The 19,110-nt window shown below is 52.3% G+C and overlaps 1 protein-coding gene across 1 annotated transcript; it reads left to right on the top strand.

Moving 5' to 3' along the window:
- The first annotated feature begins 6,261 nt into the window (after positions 1-6,261).
- On the top strand, positions 6,262-14,882 carry DDRGK1 (DDRGK domain containing 1). The gene is made up of 9 exons (XM_075563917.1): positions 6,262-6,424; positions 7,920-8,108; positions 8,896-9,012; positions 9,381-9,478; positions 10,785-10,907; positions 11,207-11,245; positions 13,561-13,617; positions 14,271-14,319; positions 14,607-14,882. The coding sequence occupies exons 1-9, from the start codon at positions 6,334-6,336 to the stop codon at positions 14,771-14,773; spliced, it is 930 nt and encodes a 309-aa protein (XP_075420032.1). The 5' UTR covers positions 6,262-6,333; the 3' UTR covers positions 14,774-14,882.
- Positions 14,883-19,110: the final 4,228 nt, after the last annotated feature.

The following is a 19,110-nucleotide window of genomic DNA, read 5'->3' as shown; positions in this document are numbered from 1 at the left end:
AAGAAAAGATGCGCCACAACAGGATTCTTCCACAGGCATTTAATTTTTCAAATGCGGAAAAAAGACCCTGAAACCCCGAACTGCTGCTGCTTATATACGCTCTGTGGGGACGTGCTGTGCATTGATTGGTGCATTCGCCAAAACTTCATGCATTGATTGGTGCGTTCGCCAGAACCTTCGTTTGCATACTCCAGGGTGGAGTTATGACTACGTCATCTCAGCAGCGCGCATGCGCTAAGTGGTTGTTTACCACTTAACTGGGCCTCCGCCCTGACTGCCCGGCGCCATCTTGTAATGGCGGCGAGAGCTGTGGCTTTCCACATCGCGAGAGCTGCGGCTTCCCACAGAGGAGGGAGGCAGGTCTGATCTCTACCTCAGAGGAGCAGCCTTGGGCTGACACTGACAATTCCTCTCCTCTCCGCCCTGCTCAAGTTAGAGGTGCGTCACCACCCACAATCCTTTTTCTAACCCCCTACTCCTTTCCCACTGCTGTTGTCATGGATCCAGGTGGATGCTGAGCAGTAAGAACTCTCATCCCACATGCAGAGTGGTACAGCCACTTCGGACAGTCTGACGGTTTCTTACAGACTAAACATAGGCTCACCTCATGATCCAGCAGGAAACTGCCATGGATGTTTGCAACAGCTATATTCATAGCTGCCCCAAAGGGGAGGCAGCCGAGGTGCCCTTCACTAGATGAATGGACACATTGCTCCAGCCAAAGGAATATCATTGAGTGATAGAAACAATGTGCTGTGCGCCCGATCAGAGCCCACCACACCGAGGCAAACACTAAGGGCGTGCAACAGAACAGCAAGGGGAGCAGAGCATCGAAGTCCCCAGGGAATACCAAAACTCGACTTTGGGGCCAGGGCTTGTCATCCCATCAGACTCCACCGGAAAACACTCCTAAAGGCCAACAAACAGTCCTTGAACTAATTACAAGCCTTTCTTTTTTGTTGTTGTTGTGTTGTTTTTTGTTTTGTCATTACCATTTTGTTGTTTTGTTGTCTTTTGTTGCTTGGTTTTGCTTTGTCTTGTTTTCGTGCATGTTATTATCTCTGCAGGTCTGTCTAAATAAGATAGGCTAGATGAACAATCTGGAGGAGAAAACAATGGGGCCGACAGTTCCAGGGAGACATGGGAGAGGAGGAAGTTGGGACAAAGGAAGTGGTGTTAACAAACACAGGGACAAGGGAACAAGTGATCCAAATCGGTGGTGAGAAGGGTGTAGGAGGCCTGGCAGGGTGTGATCAAGGGGAATGTAACCAAGAGGAATTACTGAAACCCAAATGAAGGTTGAACATGATAATGGGACAAGAGGAAAGTAAAAGGAAATAGAGGAAAGAGCTAGGAGGCAAAGGGCATTTATAGAAATCTAAATACAAGTATGTACATATGTAAATATATTTATATATGAGGATGTGGAAATAGATCTATATGCATATATTTATAGGTTTAGTATTAAGGTAGCAGATGGACATTGGGCCTCCACTCAAGTACTCCCTCAATGCAAGAATACTTTGTTCTATTAAACTCGCATTCCATGATACTCACCTTCCCAACACAATCGCTGCAGACAAAGCAGTTGCATAAGCAAATGTGAAAAAGCTGATGGAGCCGGGGTATCAAAAGATATAGCATATAGGGTCTTAAAGACTTGAAGGTAAATAACCAGCTATCTAGCTGAGAAGGAACAAAGCCCACATGGAAGAAGCACACCAGCCTGTGTGATCATGAGGTGCCAAAGGGATCAGCTATCAGGCATCAAAGAACAAAAAAATATTGTGTGCTCACCTCCCCAATATGATCGCTGAAGACAAATGGGGGCATAAGCAAATGTGGTGAAGAAAGCTGATGGTGTCCGGCTATCAAAAGATACAGCATCTGGGGTTTTAAAGGCTTGACAGTAAACAAGCAGCCATATAGCTTAGAAGCAACAAAACCCACATGGAAGAAGCACACGAGCCTGTGTGATCACGAGGTGTCGAAGGGATCAGGTATCAGGCATCAAAAAACAAAACTCATATCATTGTGAATGAGGGGGAGTGTGGAGTGGGGATCCACAGCCCATTTGTAGGCAACTGGACATCCTCTTACAGAAAAGTCGTGGGAAGGAGACGAGCCAGTCAGGGTGCAGTGTAGCAACGATGAAACATACAACTTTCCTCTAATTCCTAAATGCTTCCTTCCCACACCCACTATCATGATCTCAATTCTACCTTACAAATCTGGCTAGACCAGAGTATGTACACTGGTACAGATAGGAACTGGGAACACAAGGAATCCAGGACAGATGATCCCTTCAGAACCAGTGGTGAGTGACTATACCAGGAGGGTGGCGGGAAGGTGGGGTGGAAAGGGGGAACCAATTACAAGGATCTACATATAACCTCCTCCCTTGGGGATGGACAACACAAAAGTGGGTGAAGGGAGACGTCAGACAGTGTAAGATATGACAAAATAATAATTTTAAATTTTTCAAGGGTTCATGAGAGGAGCAGGGAGGGAGGGGGTAAAAATAAGGAGCTGATGCCAGAGGCTTAAGTGGAGAGCAAAGGTTTTGAGAATGATGAGGGCAATACATGTGCTTTATACAATTGATGTATGTATGGATAGTGATAAGAGTTATATGAGCCCCCAATGAAATGATTAAATAAAAGAAATTCAAAAGACCAAAAATGTAAATAAAATAAATACTCTATAGATACGGAACCATTAAGATGTTGGAAGAGGAAACCGACAACAACGACTAAAGAAACAATGCGTTAGCTGTCAAGCTACAAAAAGGACCGTTGGTACAGTGGGCCACTAACTGAAAGGATGGCAGTTGGAACGCTCCAGCACTCCGTGGAGAGGGGTCGCAGTCTCTTTCCATAATGGTTCCCACCGTCTTGGAAACTCTATGGGCAGTTCTGCTCTGAGTGAGAGGGTCGCTATGAGTTGGAATTAACTTGACGACATGGAAGAACTTTAAAAGCCCATTGCTAATGAAAAGGAACCCAAGGGATGGGAGCTCACGACACACAGAATCCAGGAACAGGAGTGAGGATAGTGATACCAGAAGGGTAGGAGGAGAGGAAGGGAGAAAGGGGGAACCAATCGCAATGATCCACACATAACCGTACATCCCTCTTCAGGGGGAAGAACAACAGAAAACATGGGGGAAGGGAGACCAGTCGGTGTGAGAGATGAAAATACTAACTGTACAATCTATCAGGCAGTTATGGGGTGGGGGGAGCTGATACCAAGGGCTCGATAGAAAGTAAATGTCTAGAAAAGGATGAAGGCAACATATGTACAAGCATACCTGATTTGATTGATGTATGGATTGTGATTAGAGTTGTACGAGCCCCCAATAAAACGATTTAAAAAGAAAAGGAGCCCATCTGGGAAAAGGGTGTTATATGTTGGGTTCCTAACCTTTTGCAAGGTCAACAATTTAAAACTGCCAGCCAATCTGCGGAGAAAGATGAGGCTTTCTTCCACAAGGTTACAGTCTCAGAACTCACAGGGGCAGTCCTACCCTGCCCTGTAGGGTGGCCATGAGTCAGCATTGACTCGATGGCAGTGAGTTGCGAGTCTGAAAAGAACAAACTACACACTGTATTATTCCAACCATAAGGCAATCTGGAAAAGACAAAACTTTGGAGTCAGATCACTGATTTTCCAAGGGCTGGTGGGATGCAGCGACCAATAGATGAAATTATGATTAATAGCAAAACATTGAGGTGGAAAATGACTTTGTTTTACTTGAATCCACAATGATCCTGAAAGCAGCCGTCAAGAAACCCACCTGCTGTAGTGCACTGGGAATGCTTACATTTTGCATCACAAGACCTATTTAAAGTGTTAAAGAGAAAAGCTGTCATTTTGAGGGTGCAGGCTGTGGTATTTTCAGTCACCTTTTAGGGAATGAATAAGTAAGACCAGAGAATTGATCATTTGGATTCTGGTGATGGCGAGGAAGATTGAAAGGACCATGAACTACCAGAATGACAAACTTGGAGGAAGTCCAACCAGAATGCTCCTAAGAAGCAAGAATGGCAAAGCTTGGTCTCATATACTTTACATGTGCTATCAGTAGAGGGTCAGCAAAAACGACAGACCCTTGACAGGCGGGTTGACACGGTGACTGCCACAGTGGGCTCAAACAGAACAATCGGGAGGGCGGTGCCGGAGCAGGCGGTGTTTTGCTCTGGGGTACACAGGGCCGTCATGAGTTGAAGCCAGTGTGAGGGCACCTACCACCACCACCAACAGGGATGAACATGTGAAGGGTAGCATTCTCGGGGCCATGACCTTGCTTGACATGGTGTTCTGATAGTGGAGACATGCATAACACCATTTTTCCAAACTGTACAACTCAAAGAATGAGCCCTCATGGTTTTGGGGACTTTTGTTCATAATAATGTATCCATATTGGTTCATCAGCTGTAATAAATGTACCACACACCAAGCAACATGTTACTAGGGGGTAAGCCTGTGTGAAAGAAAAAAGCATCCAAGTTGGGAAACTGAATTTTGCACTATTTTACCCTCTGCCAAAAAAATCTTTCCAAGGTCTTTTTATAATTATACAAATTAGGAAGATTTTCAAACTTACAGAAAATAAGAATCAATGCCAAAACATAAATAGATGAATGCCAAGGTCCCACCACCCCAATTTCACAAATGTGATGCCAACATGCCATGTCGCAAATCACCTGCAGATAGCTGTCATAGTAAATTCCCACAGTGATTTGGTTTGGTTTTTTTTTATCCTGAATTCACACCCTGTCTCCAGTTCATTTAAAACAAAACAAAACAATTTGTGTTTTATGTTGTCCAGCAGCTTAGGTTGATGACCCCCACATATCACGAAAGAGACTCGAATCCAGTGCCATCTTCATGACTGTTGTCAGGTTTGAGTTCATTGTAGCTGTTATGTCATTCCAGCTCATTCTCACTGACCCTCTTCTACACAACCTGATGTCCTTTTCTAGCGATTGGCCTCCTAATCCTGCGTCCAAAGTAAGCATGCAGAAATCTCACCGTCCTGACTACCAAGGGACTTTCAATGTTATTCAGGTAGCATTTGACCTCAGGTTTGGGGTTTAAGTAGGTTCTTAAGAATTAAAGGGACCCAAGATTGATGAACATATAGGGACAGCAAGTAGAATAAGAGTTTCAAGGGTACAGTGGGGGTGAGGGGTGATGGTAAAAGGGAGATGATGTCAAGGAGTCCAGGAGGTAAAAATATTTTGGAAACGTAGCAATTGTACAATTCTGCTTGACATGATTGAACCATGGAATGTTTATTAGTTAACTCCCCAATTAATAAATAAAGGAACATATAAATTTCCTAAGGAGCCCTGGTGGCACTGCAGGTTAGGCATTGAATTGCTACCCACAAGGTCAGTGATTCACACCAGCCACCCCTCGGGAAAGAAGAGGCTGTCTGTTCTTGTAAGGACTTCTTGTCTCAGAGACCCTGTCAAAGGGTGCTGAGGTGGGACTGCCTCAGAGGCAGTGCGCCATACAAGGGTTCACTAGGGAAACCCGGGCCACTAATTCAAGTACCGCCAGAATGCTACTAGAATTAAGGTTAGCAAGACCGTCTCACATACTTCCCATGTGTGATCAGGACAGACCACTCCCTGGAAATAAGACCCTCAAGAAAATGGCTAGCCAGATTTGTAAGGTAGAATTGGGGTCATGATAGTGGGGTGGGGGGGAGGAAGCATTAAAGAACCAGAAGAAAGCTATATGTTTCATTGGTGCTATACTGCACCCTGACGGCACGTCTACAAAATTATTTTAATGATATAAGGTTATACTTACAATAAATAAATAACTTAGTACCAGCCCAGTAAACATTAGAACCCCAGGAGTATCATCCTGGGACTATCGAGTTTTCTAATTCACCGAGGTCACCTATCAGTCAAAAGACAGTGCAGCTCGTCAAGAACGTCACCTCTTGCAAACAACCATGTAAATGTCACGGTCGGTCAGCATTAGCGAGGAGGAGGAGGCAGCTCAGGCGGACAGGGAACTAGCTGAATGGAAAGCGCAGTGCTTATGTACAACGGACGTTCAATCAGAACCTACTGTCTGTGTAAATTTTCTGCAAAATCACAATGAAGTTAAAAAAATAAAGTGAAAAACGAAAGACCTCTGAGGACATGGGGGAACCCCACACCTGATGCAGAGAGCAAAGAATGATGATGGAGCGCGGCCTGGGCGGGGCCGGGCGGTAGGCGGGGCCTGGGCGGGGCCGCGTGAGCGTTGGGCGGGGCCTGGGAGATCCCGAGCTCGGGGTGGGCGCGCCGGGTCCGCCCGGAAACTGCTGTCATGGTGGCGCCCGTGGTGTACCTAGTGGCGGCCGCTCTGCTGGCCGGCCTTATCCTCTTCTTGACTCGCAGCCGACGCCGGGCGGCAGCAGGTAGGCGATGTGGCCGCGCCAGAGTCGCTGGGACCCGGTTCTCCGGCTTCGGGACCTTTCCAGGCCTAGCGCCGCGGCCCCGGCGCATGCGCGACATGGGCTGACGCGGTTCTCCGTGCCGACTGGAGCCTCGTACGCATGCGTACGCTTGCACGCCAAGTCGGACGCCTGGGGAACCTCAGCTGCATTATTCCAACCCCGGCACGGGGACGGAAGTCCCCTACACCTTTTTTTCCCCACCCAAGACCAGAGCCTCGCCCCAGCTCCTCCTCTCTGCACTCAGATCTCCATACCCGGAGGAGGCCTCCTGTCCCTCATTCCTTTGGGCTACTCCCTTCTGTGCCCATTCCTCCCAGAGCAGGTGCCAGAGATGAGGCACCTGAGTGTTTTCTGCCCTCATAGCGCTGGTGCATTGTGGTTATGCGTTGGGCTGCTGACTGCAGGGTCAGCGGTTCGAAACCACCAGACTCAGTGGAAGAAAGGGATATCTACTCCCACAAAGACCTGGGAACTCAGGGTCAGTTCTATCCTGTTCTGTAGGATTGCTATGAGTTGCAGTCAGACTGGATGGCAGTGTTTGCCTTTTTTTTTTTTTTTCACAAGCTGGGGGGAACGCCAGGTGGCTCTACAAAGCTCCCTGAAGTCCCCCGCCCCCACCCCACTCCCAGGGAAGTACCCATGCTGCCTTGGCTGCCTCTGCACCCCACCATTTAAAACACCTTGACCGGAAGCTGTGTCATTGTTCAGGACACAGATAGATACACCTGCCATCCCCCTCCCTCCAATTTCCTGTCAAAAAATATAAATTTGTATTGTCTGATTCTCTCTATGGGACCCTAGGCTGTTTGAGAGCACCTGTGGGCCTCCAAGACGGGATCAAGGCCCTCCTGTAAAGCAGACAGCTCACACAGCCTCCTGGGAGGGACGTACAGGCCCTGCCAACAAAGCAATACCCCTGGTACCATGCAAGAGCCCCAAAATAAACCCACTGCATGGAGTTCATTCTGACTCCTAGCGACCCTACAGGACAGGGTAGGATCCCTGTTCCTGTCGCTTTCCAAGACTGTAAATCTATGGGAGTAGACGCCCCATCCATTTCCCGCCAGGCAAGATAGCAGAGCTTTAATGCTGTGGGCATTGGGGTGAAGGCTGCAGAGGCTGGGGTGGGCTTTTTGTGGAAACTGGATCCTCAGCCCCATTTCACATGGCAGGAAAACTATGGCTAGGCGAGCCGGAAAGGCAGAGCCATGAGGGGGAGAGACGATGTCTGCACAGATAGAAGGAGAGGGATGATCTTGCTGCACAGAGATAAGGGATACACTTAGGATGTCAAGGCCTCCATGGTCAAATTGGAAATTCGAGGCTCTGTTCTGTGGGCCCCAGGAGCCCAAGAGGAGGTTTAGCAAAAGAAGGTGAGCCTTCTAGGACACTGCCCCTCCTGCCATCAGGTGGGCCAGGTATCTTGGCAGCATCGTCCTTCTTGTCTTCCCTGCAGCCAGCCAAGAACCACAGCATCATGAAGAGGAGCCAGTTGGAACAGGCCGGGAGGTCCAGCCTGGGCGTCACGAGTCTGAGGGCAGGCCCAGGCGCCGAAGGGACCTGGGCAGCCGCCTGCTGGCCCAGCGTCGAGCCCATCGGATGGCGCAGGCAGAGGTGGATGAGGACGAAGAGGAGGTAGTCCCAGGTGAGAGGGCCCAGCTGGCAAGAAAGGGAGCAGGAACAGGGGGAGGGGCACACCCAGACATGGGTGGGGAGTAGACTAGGAAGCCACAGTGTGGGGCCCTGAGGCTGGATTGAAAGAATGCTCCCTTGCCCAAGTACTTGGTGGCTGGCTTGCACCTGAGAAGGGAGCATTCGGGCATTAGGAGCTTTTTCCCAGTCCCCTTGGGGATGAGCCCCTTGTGTTCAGAAAGAGGCCCTCTGTTAAGTTGCTCTGGGCATCTGGTCTTTATAAATCGACTGGTCCATGTTGTTTCCCTGGGCCTCTGGCACATAGCAATAGCCCTAGCCAATAACCAGGCCCGGAACCTTGAGTGACTCCTGACTGTAGGAAAAGAGGATTCAAAGTTAGCTACAATAGATTTCCCAGGGGGGGCCCCCTCCCTTGGGGGTTGGCTCAGAGACAGACACCAGGGACCTCTGCAAGCCCAAATGGCCCTGCCTATGATCCTGAGAGTTGGAACTTGGAACCCCACATCTCCCTCTTCATGGCTATGCAGCATCAAAAACTCTCATCTGTCTCCTTGCCGCCTGATCATAAACAAACACACACACACACACCACCACCACCACCACCTAACCCAGGGTACATTTCTGCATTCATGACACATGCCTCTAGAGGGCAGAGCGGGGCTTATGATAGTCTCAAGTGCGTGAAGGCAGTTCCCATCAGAGGAAAGGAACCCCAATGAGGAAAGAGACACTGGTCCCCTGTGAGCAGGGCCTGAAGTGCCTTTTCTGGCCACACCCAGCCCAGGAGGAAGAAGGCATTGAGAAGCCAGCGGACACTCACCTGTCAGGAAAAATTGGTGCCAAGAAACTACGGAAGCTGGAGGAGAAACAGGCTCGAAAAGCCCAGCGGGAGGCAAGTAGGATGGGGGGAGCTGCAGTTCTTGATCTGGGGAAGCCCCTGCCCACCTGTTCCCTGAGGCGGGGCCCAAGGGGCCACACTTCCCCAGCTTGCCTGCCTCTGCCTCTGGCCTCTGCAAGGTGGGCCACCTGGGGTCATGGATGTGTCCCCTCTTCTCAGCGGGGCTTCCCTCTCCGGGTGGTGCCAATGGCTAACCAAAAGGTTGGGAGTTTGAGTCGGCCCTGAGGCACCTTAGAAGAAAGGCCTGTGATCCACTTCTGAAACGCAGCCATTGAAAGTCCGAGGGATCCCAGTCTACTGGGGCATACCCCGCACGACCAGGGATCTGAGTCGAACTCTGGGTGGGTGTTTTTTCCCTCCAGGCAGCGGAGGCTGAGCGAGAGGAGCGGAAGCGCCTGGAGTCCCAGCGTGAGGCCGAGTGGAAGAAGGAGGAGGAGCGGAAGCGCCTGGAGGAGGAGCAGCAGGTGAGGCAGACCCCCGACTGACTTCTGATCCCCCAACCGGGCAGCCCCACTTCTCAGGCAGCTCCCCAGCACCTCCAGCCTTAAGGTGGGCCACCATCCTGGATTATCCGCTCCTGGTATAAAGCTAGCTGTCTCAGGTCCGGACAGGAGATGGGCCAGGTGTCTGGGGAGTGGGTCTCCAGGTCTGTGTCAGGCACATGTAATCTGAAATCCTTGTGAGATGCCCAGGTGAGTGTGCTGTATGGACCATTGTGTGTCTAGGAGTGGGGTGGACAGTGCAAGGGGGGCAGCCCCTGCCAGAGTGTGGCGGTTGATCTCATGGAAGATCTGGGCCAGGTGTCTAGGAGAAGAGGAGGGCGGGGCCGAATGATGAAGAAAGTCGGGGAGAATGGCACAGGAAGCAGGAGAAAACCCAGGAGAGGCTGGGAGCCAAGGGTGGGATGTGGGACGGTCGCTGTGCCCAAACCCACCGAGAGCCAGGGCCGGAAAGCCTGCAGGGTATCCCTGGGATAGGACAAGAAGGAGGACAGTGGTGAGGCCATCCCAGGCCTTGTTCCACAGGAGGAAGAGGGGACATCCAGTCTGAGTGGGCCAGAAAGGTGTGAGGAAGCAGGGTCCAGGGTTCATTGACGAAGGTGGACATGAAGGGGTCAAGCGAGGGAGGACAGTGGCATCAAGTGGGTCGTTTGGTTGTTTGGGTTGTTTCGCTTTTACCTCTCAACCATCGACTCACACTCTGTGTGAGTCTCTGTGGAGAAGCAGGTTGCAAGAAGGTTTTCAGTTGGGCACACTAGAGAATTTGATCTGATGGGATCAGGCCATGCTTGGCTCTGTTTCAGGGTCTCCTGTTGGAGTTGGATCTGATTTAGTACAGGTTTCTGTCAGATCCATTGCAGGAAATGGAATGATCCTGCTTTTGCGTCTTGGCCTGATCTCCCTAAGTCTTATGGGAAGGTATCGAGAGCGTGGAAGGCGGCTACACCCACCAGGATGCTGGAGAGAGGGAAAGGGCTTGTGTCTTATGGTAGGGTTTCCAAGAGATTCTTACTGACTAGATCGGAGCCAGGAACCTAGGGGATCAGAACAGAGCAGCATTTGTCTGGGATGTGACGGTGCTGAGGGGAAGGAGGGCTGTTACCAGCTGATCAGCTTCAGGGGGGTGGGAAGGGGGGGCGGGGTAGGGTCTTGAAGACACTGTCCTTGAGAAAGGGTCAGTTTGGTTTGTATCTGGTACCCTGGGGGCCAAGAGCAGAGATGGGGAGGCCCCGCCCCCAGTCGCTGACTTGCAGGGTCTCTGTTTCCCCAGGAGGAGGAGGCGAGGAAGGCGCGGGAGGAGCAGGCCCAGCGGGAGCACGAGGAGTACTTGAAGCTCAAGGAGGCCTTCGTGGTGGAGGAGGAGGGCGTGGGCGAGACCATGACTGAAGAAGAGGTAAGGTCCCCACCCCTTGGGAACCTCCCCTGTGCTCACCAGGGGGCTGGGTCAGACGAAGGCTGACCACCCTGCTTGGGCCTTAGAGGCGGGAAGGCATCGCTACCAGCAGGCCCTATGGCCTGGAGGCCTTGTGGAGCCTGGAGCTGTGAAGCCCACAGGCAGGCCCTGCTGCCAATGCAGACAGGCCATAGCAGCGCCCACCCCCCAGGGAACGAGGCGGTGGGCAGGTAGTGGCCACAGCAGAGCCCCCGGCCCCTGCAAAGCCCGCCCTCACTGTGATCCTTGTGCTCCTCTAGTCGCACAGCTTCCTGGCGGAGTTCATCAGTTACATCAAGGTGAGAACCGAACCGGGGCCCTCGCATACACGCACCTGGAGTACGCTTGGGGCCAGGAGGGAGGGCCCTGAGCGGAGGGGGAGGTGCTTCACTGGGCCCTTGAAGGAATGGACTGAGCGGCCAGGCTCCTGGCCAGGAGCGACCCTTCTTTCCCCCCCAACCCCGAAGGTGCAGAAGGACCTGGCCTGTGTGGGTGGCCGAGCCTTTGCTGGCCCTCCCACCCGCACAGGCGACGGGCGGCCTGCTCTTCAGAAACTCCTGCTCCTCTCAGTGACTCACTGTGCTTTTGAGCTCTTTCACATGTGTATCCTGTCAGTTCTGTCAGCCTGCAGCTCCCCAAGTCGAAACCAGTGTCTCCTGCCACGTGGCCCTGACCAACCAGGGAGCTGGGATCTTGCTGGGGAAACAGGATGGTGTTTGCCATGGGATCCGGGGTGGGGTGGCAGGTGTGTCCCCTCCTGCCCACAGCCTCAGCGCAGGCGGCTGCGGAGGGATGGGGCTCCAGGTTGCATAAGCAGCACGTCCCGCTCTGCCTGGCTGCTAAGCAACTTCTCTCCCACGAAGGATGCGGATGCGATGCGCCCGCCCGCCTAGGGGAGAGGTTTTCAAGTGCAGCTCAGAGGTGCAGAGGCGGCTGAGGGAAGGAGTGCAGAGGGAGTGGGGGCGAGGGTGGGGGTGGTGCTACATTACGGGGTGCCGAGGAGCCCAGACTTGCATAACCCTGCCCCCACCACCCCACCACCCCCAAAAGCAGGGTTTAGCCACCTCCCAGCAGCACCCGGGTTTCTGAGAACACAGGGAGCTTCCAGGGGGTCCTGTTGCTCTGTCCTTCCTCTGCTGGAGTCTGTCCCACCCCAACCCATCCCGCCTCCGCATAGGCAGTTGGGGGCTGTAGCCCTTGGCAGGGTATCAGTCATGAAATTCCTGCTGCCTCCTACAACTCTCAGTCTCCACCAACCCAGGGCAGCAGCATGCTTCTGACATCTGGCCTTTGGGAAGCTCCTGCAGGAAGCCTTCCCAGGCGTGTTCAGAGGTGGTCAGTGATAGTGTCCTCCCTCCTGCAAGCTCAGGTTCATGCCCCAGACTCGGGGAAAGCCCCGGAAGCTCCCCTTTGCTGGACTTCTCCAGACTCCTGGAGCTAGAGGTGTGTGCTCAGCCCTGCTGGTGGCTTCTCCTGGGGCGGCTGCCCTCCCAGCTTCCTCCGGGCTCCAAGCAGGGCAGCGTCGGTGAGGGAGGGTCCGCTCTCCTTTCTGGCTTTGGCAGGGTTTGCACACGGCTGCCCCAGCAACACATTGGCCATATCATCAAGGTCCCCCTGGGGATACCCTGTCTCTGTTCCAGCCGGTCACTGAGAACCAGTGTCCGCACCCTGCCTTGTCGGGAGAGTCCTGCTGGCCAGCTCCCCTTGTGCTTGCCCAGCCCCTGGCCCAAACCACCGTCCGCTCACCTCCCCGCCCGCACAGACGGGATGGCATCTCTCACAGCCGGCGCATGCCATCTGCAGCCGGGGAGGTGTCGCCATGCACTCCTCCGCCAGTGTGTTTGTTCTCGAGGCACATGCAAGCACAGAAGCCCTCCTCGGCTCAGTCACATGCTGTCTGGGGGCCAGCAGTGGGCCCTTGGCTGCTCCCAGGCGAGCAAGCGGGCGAGGGAAGCACCCGGATTGCGGCTGCACGTGTCATTGTTCTAAGGGGAGGGAGGCGGGACTGGGTCCTCAGACAGTGTGAAAAGAACTGGAGGCAGCAGCGTGGGTGTGTCAAGGTTGTCACAAGCGTCAGGCCCCGTGGGGGGCGAGCAAAGTCATGGCAGGAGTCGGCCCCACCGCCTCTCCCCATGGGCCCTGGCTGCCTCAGGTGCAGGCTCTCCTGTCCAGCTGCCAGGCTCCGCATAGGAGCAGGCGCCATGTGATGTTCACCGTTCCCTGCCTTCCCCCAACACACACCTTTTCAGGGCTTGTCCTGCCATATCCTCAGGAAGCACAAGTCCATGCTGACAGCTTTTTAAAATAACTTGGGATGTCACCTCCTCCCCATTATCACGACACCGTTTCCTCTTGCAGTGAGTCCGCAATGAGAGAGGGAGGGCTGGAAACCAAGGCAAGGGGCCAGCTGTGCCTTGCTTGTCGGCCCCGGCTGGTGGTTTGGGGTAGAGCGCACCTGCACACAGGCAGTGAGAACGTCGGAGTGTGTGTAAGCCTGGGCAAGGGGAGGAGGCCCTCACCCGAGGATGCACACCATGCTTCTAACCCCCGGACCTGGGGGCCTGATCATGCCCGGGATTGGCCCATGCTCACCTCTCCCTTTCTCCCCTTGTAGAAGTCCAAGGTGGTGCTCTTGGAAGACTTGGCTTCCCACGTGGGCCTGCGGACTCAGGTATGCCCTGGCAGGTGATCTGCCCTATGGACGTAGCCACGGGGTCTGTGTGACTGGCAGAGGGAGCAGGTCCTGAAACTGGGGACGAGGGACATCCCCACTGACCTCTCTACCCTACCGCCAACCAAGAATGAGTAGTGTCGGGATGGGGACCTTGCTGCTAGACGGAAGAACAGACTGGGAAGAGAACAGCCAGATTCCTTCATACTCTGCCAGCCCCATAACCAAAGCAACCCAAATCCAGTTACCTTGACAACTCCCATGAAAGCAAATTGGACCAGCCTTCCTGGCCAGTTACCACCGCTCCCCTCTTGGCTGGAAGAGGGCATTTTGGGAGGGTCACGCAGGGCTGCAAGGCCAGACCTGAAGCAGAGTCATCATGGGCCACGGCCAGGTAAAGGCGAGGAGGCTGGCCAGCCACAGTGGGCAGAGGGTTGCCAGTGCAAGGTTGGTGGTTTGGATTCACTGGCCACTCCTCAGGAGGCTTGAGGCTGGCTGCTCCTTACAGATTCAGTCTTAGAACCACTTTATATGGTCACTATGAATCAGAACTGACTTGATGGCCAGTGGGTTCAATTTCGGTAGGGGGGTTTGTTTGTGTTTTTCCTGGGGCAGCGGCCCCATCTGTGCTCTGAAATCCCTTCTCTCCACAGGACACCATCAACCGCCTCCAGGATCTGCTGGCGGAGGGCACCCTGACAGGTGAGAGGTGGGGCTCTGCCAAGCTAGGGAGTGCAGGGGCTGCAGAGGCTTGTGCTCAGGGCCCCCTGATGCTGCTGGGCGGGGGTGGGTGGAGTGTGAATGAGCAGCACTGAGCAGTGGGACACAGTCAACAAGGAGGACAGGCGAAGGCCAAGACCGGGTACAGGCAGGGCAAGAACCTGGAGGGCGCTGAGCCAGCGGTGAGGGGCAGAAGGGGACTCTTGGGACAGTCAGGGAGGGCCCAGGAGGGCTCCGCAGCGCATCCTGCAAACCAGGTGTCCCCACAGGTGTGATTGACGACCGGGGAAAATTCATCTACATCACCCCGGAGGAACTGACGGCCGTGGCCAACTTCATCCGACAGCGGGGCCGTGTCTCCATCACTGAGCTTGCCCAGGGCAGCAACTCCCTCATCGCCTGGGGCCAGGAGTCCCCCATCCAGACCCCAGCCTGACCTGAGCCCCCTTTCCTCTGGGGCTCTGAGCTGACTTGGTCTGCCTGCCAAGACGCCCTCCTGTTCCCCACCATCCGCTAGAGTGACAGATTAAAGAGCCACAAGCACGTCTGGACTTGGTGTGACTTGGTGTGACAGCGACCGGGCGTAGGGTCGTGGGTGTGCAGCTTGTCATCAGATCTAGGCAGAGGGGCAGGTCTCTTGGAGGCAGGTGGGGAGTGCTAGCTGTATCACATCTTTGTCTGTTCTTTAAAAAATGGGTGGGCATGCACTGCTGCTTTGTGCCTGCAAGGCCAGCCCCCAAGGCCTAGACGAATCCTTCTCTCCCTATCCCAGCCCCAGAGCAAAGTAGGGACCTCTCTTGGCCCATCTCCCTGAGTGGAAGAAAGGGGTTACATTTTAGTTACAGATTCTAAATTCTAGAACCCTAAGTAGGGCCAAGAATGACCCCCGAGAGAGGAACTCTTGACCAGTGCACCACCGTCTGAGTGCGCAGCAGCCTGTAAGGGAAACCGAGGCTGGGCGGAGGGGCTGGGCCAGCTGCTGGTGGGACAGGGGAGGGCCTGGCGTGGAGGGACCGTGTTCATACAGCAAGCCACACGAACTCCGCTCTCCCCCTTGGCCAAAAAACTGAAGTGTGTGGGTGGGCCCGCACCCTGCTGCATGTAAGGACCCATGCTGGGGCTTGGGTGCTCACTAGACATGCACGGCTCCTGGGGGTGGTCAGTCCCTCGTGCTAGTGGGCTGTTCGTAGCATGAGCTCCCTGCCATGCTGAAGGTGAGGCCTGGGTTGAAAGGGTGCATTTTGCTATGCATGGCAGCCCCCGAGTACAACCCGCCCCCCCCTGCCCCGGCCCCCACTTCCTCTGGTGCTTGGTGGTGGAGGAGGTAGCTTTCAGTTCCAGCCCAGAAGGAAACCGTCTGTGTAGTGATGTGATGTGGAGACAGCGCCAGGCTCCAGGATCGCGCCTCCCGAGGGGCTGTCAAGGGTGATGTTGACTCACTGGTGCCGTAGAATCTACCTCCCAAGGACCATGAGGTTTGCTGCTTCTGTTGGCCCCCGGCCCTTTGCATCGCTTGGAGCTGTGAAGCGTGACACGCATGGTCTAGAAGGCCACCTGGGAGCCCGCTCTGTAGGAGGAGGAGAGCTGGACTTGGATAACCACAGTGTGAGGTAGACATGGACATCCTGAGGGAAAGAAGGGGCGACTTCAGCTCCGTCACGCCAGCCAGGGTGCACCCCAGAGCCATCATGCAGGCAAGGTTGAGAGCCTGAACCAAAGTGGACGTAGGGTGGAAAGACACATGATAAAAGTTGCAAATAATCAAAAGCCTCACAGGAAGGAACTTCTAACCCAGCCTTGGAGACTCTTCTGCCCAGTCCCAAAGCTGTAACCCTCCGGGCAGCACGGGATTTGAACAGCCCTGCCCGGCCGCCTTCAACACCATGCCCAGAGCCCGGAAAAAAAGGTACATCCCTTCTTCACGTCCCAGGAGCCGCCAGGATCCATTATGTCCCCTGCGGGGCCTCAGTGGGAAGGGAAAATGTACTACACTGCATTGTTTAGCAATCAGTCTACAAATCTGGTACATGTATCAAAGTGACCAGTTCTGATAGACATAAATAAGCATCTCCAAATATGCACAAACTGCATTCACAACTACCAAATGAAAACAAGTCTAATGACTGTGCTTTGGAGAACATTTGAACATGGTCAAATACTGCTAAGCATTTCTCAGAATCTCCAAGTTTAATATAGGAAATGATTTTAAATGCTTCCCTCCCTGCCTACCCCTCCCTCATGAACCCTTCATAATTTATAAGTAATTATTATTTTGTCATGTCTTATACTGTCCAACATCTCCCTTCACCTACTTTTCTGTTGTCCACCCCCAGGGAGGACGTTATATGTAGATCCTTGTGATCAGTTCCCCCTTTCCACCCCACCTTACCCTTCCCCTCCTGGTATCACTACTCTCATTATTGGTCCTGAGGAGTTTCTCTGTTCTGGATTCCCTGTGTTTACAGTTCTTATCTGTACCAGTGTAGGTGCTCTGGTCTAGCCAGATTTGTAAGGTAGAATTGGGGTCATGATAGTGGGGGCGGGGAAGACATTAAAGAGCTAGAGGAAAGTTATATGTTTCATTGGTGATATACTGCCCCCTGACTGGCTTGTCTCCTCCCCATGCCCCTTCTGTAAGGGGATGTCCAGTTGCCTACAGATGGGCTTTGGGTTTCCACTCTGCACTCCCCCTCATTCACAATGCTGAGCACTATTTTTCCCTCCTTGAGAGTACAGTTCTCACCTACCCTGGGACACTACAGTTTCTCTAATCTAGTGGCTGAGGATGTAGATGTAAACGGCAGATGAATTAAGACCAAGGACCTAGGGTTTCCTTGTGACTCTACCTGAGTCCTTACCTGTTTATCAGCCACTTATCAGAGTTAGGTTTCCACCACTTCAATCCTCCATCAGGAAATTTTGAAAGTTGGTTCCAGCCAGTTAGATAAATTTTTATTTGTGTTAACCCCAAATTGATGGCCGTTCTGGGTACCTTATCTTCATAGACCAATCCAACTTGGGTCTGTCTTGATAACCCTGTAATCCCAGGACACTGTGGTCCAGTTTGGTCCAATCACAACTTCTCTTTATTATGGGCCATCAAGATCTAGGCTATGGACAAATTCTGTAGGAGAAAGGAGCCCTGTGTTGCTGTGGGCTAGATACTGTGCTGCTAAACTCCGAGTTGGCGGTTCAAACCCACCAGCCACTCTCTGCTTCCATTGAGGTTTACAATCTCAGAAGTACTAAATGGAGTCGCTGTGATGTAAGATTGACTTGATGGCAATGGATATTGGATTCGGGGTGGGGAGGTTGGTGGTTAGAGAGCCATCTGATACAACTTAACTTTTCAAAACTCTAGATTTGGCCCTGGATTAAAAGCTATTGAAACTAGGCAATTGGCACTGGGGGGTTATGTTAACCTACTGCCAAATATATATATTTAAATTCCCCATAACAAAATTAAAAAAAAATAAACCTTTAAGCCTTAGATGGCCTCATGTGTCCTTGACTTGTGCTCATGTGTGAAGCCATTTAGTCATTGATCCAGCAATTGCGTCGTGACACTCCCAGGCTACCACAGTGACACGGGTGCAGGCCACATGTTTGCCCTTTGGAGCAAGAACAACAAAGAGTTAAATCCAGAGTGTGTTTCAAGAAATATTTTGACAATTTTTGGAAAGCCTACTATACAGGGTATAGTGCTCTGCGCCCTAAAACACTACAATGAGCAGAACATGGTCTATTCCACAAGCAACAGGTGATGGTGGTAATTCCTCCCTAGTGGGAGACTGACTCAGCCAGCAGGTGAATAGCCAAGTGTCCCAGTATAGGAAAGGGACCAACAAAAATGTGAGAGGATGGTAGATCCAGAGATATGTACCCTGTGGGGGCCTGGAATGTTGATGGAATAACGGGAAAGGCCAGAGTCAAAGGAGAGACGGTGGTTGAAGGGGAGACTGGGGCCAGACTAGAAAGGGCTTGGTGAACCAGGAGGAGAATCTCTGATGGTAGTGTGTTGATGATTCAGTAACTCTTATCTTAACCCTCCCCCCACTTTTTTTAATGATTGCATCCCACAAATTATCTCTACTTCATCAACACCTCCTTCCTGCCTTCACGGTATTACCCAAGATGCCACCTGGATACCACCTTCATGAATGCAGGCCTCCAGAAGCCCCAAGCTTCTGCCCGAGCCCCAAAACTGGATGCTAACTTCCACTACAGCCATGCTTTCCAGCCTTTTCACACAGTATTTCTTGGTAAGAAGCCCTCGGCACACGATACGGATACACATTCCAGTGTTCATAGATGCACAGAGAGGCCTACGCAAAGTCAAGGTTTCACAAAGCAATTCATGGGTCACACCTTTGATGCAGGTTGATATTTTCATCTCTAATTCCTTTCACTGCGATTAAATTTATTTAACAACCAACGTAGCAGGTCTCAAGCTTCCGTTTGAGAAACAGGGAGTTGTTGCTCTTATCTTGAAAACAGGCCGAGAATCAGTATCCGGCATGAAGAGCTGCTAATCTAGCGTATGTGACTTTAGATAGTCATTGGTTGATACCAGAAGCAGTTTAGACTACAGTATTGACAAAGGAAAACATTTTGACTCGGATCATCCCAAAGTTATGTGTAATTTTTGATTGGTTAAGATAAGATGTGATTCATCGTTACAGCAAAATCAGTAAGGAAACCTCCCTCCTAAGTGAACCTACTAAGTCCTGATACCCCTACATTAAAGTTGTTTAAATGTAATCTTTTACATCT

The sequence above is a fragment of the Tenrec ecaudatus genome, chromosome 12 (assembly GCF_050624435.1).
Source record: "Tenrec ecaudatus isolate mTenEca1 chromosome 12, mTenEca1.hap1, whole genome shotgun sequence".
NCBI classification, from domain to species: domain Eukaryota; kingdom Metazoa; phylum Chordata; class Mammalia; order Afrosoricida; family Tenrecidae; genus Tenrec; species Tenrec ecaudatus.
Note: the sequence above shows the minus strand (reverse complement) of the source record. Positions and strands in the feature narration are given on the sequence as shown.

What these genes read in the sequence shown, in the direction of transcription:
- DDRGK1 (XM_075563917.1), top strand. Translation starts at nt 6,334, where the DNA reads ATGGTGGCGCCCGTGGTGTACCTAGTGGCGGCCGCTCTGCTGGCCGGC. An exon ending in CGAAGAGGAGGTAGTCCCAG is followed by an intron (nt 8,109 to 8,895) that starts GTGAGAGGGCCC and finishes GGCCACACCCAG; the next exon opens with CCCAGGAGGAAGAAGGCATT. An exon ending in GGCGGAGGGCACCCTGACAG is followed by an intron (nt 14,320 to 14,606) that starts GTGAGAGGTGGG and finishes GTGTCCCCACAG; the next exon opens with GTGTGATTGACGACCGGGGA.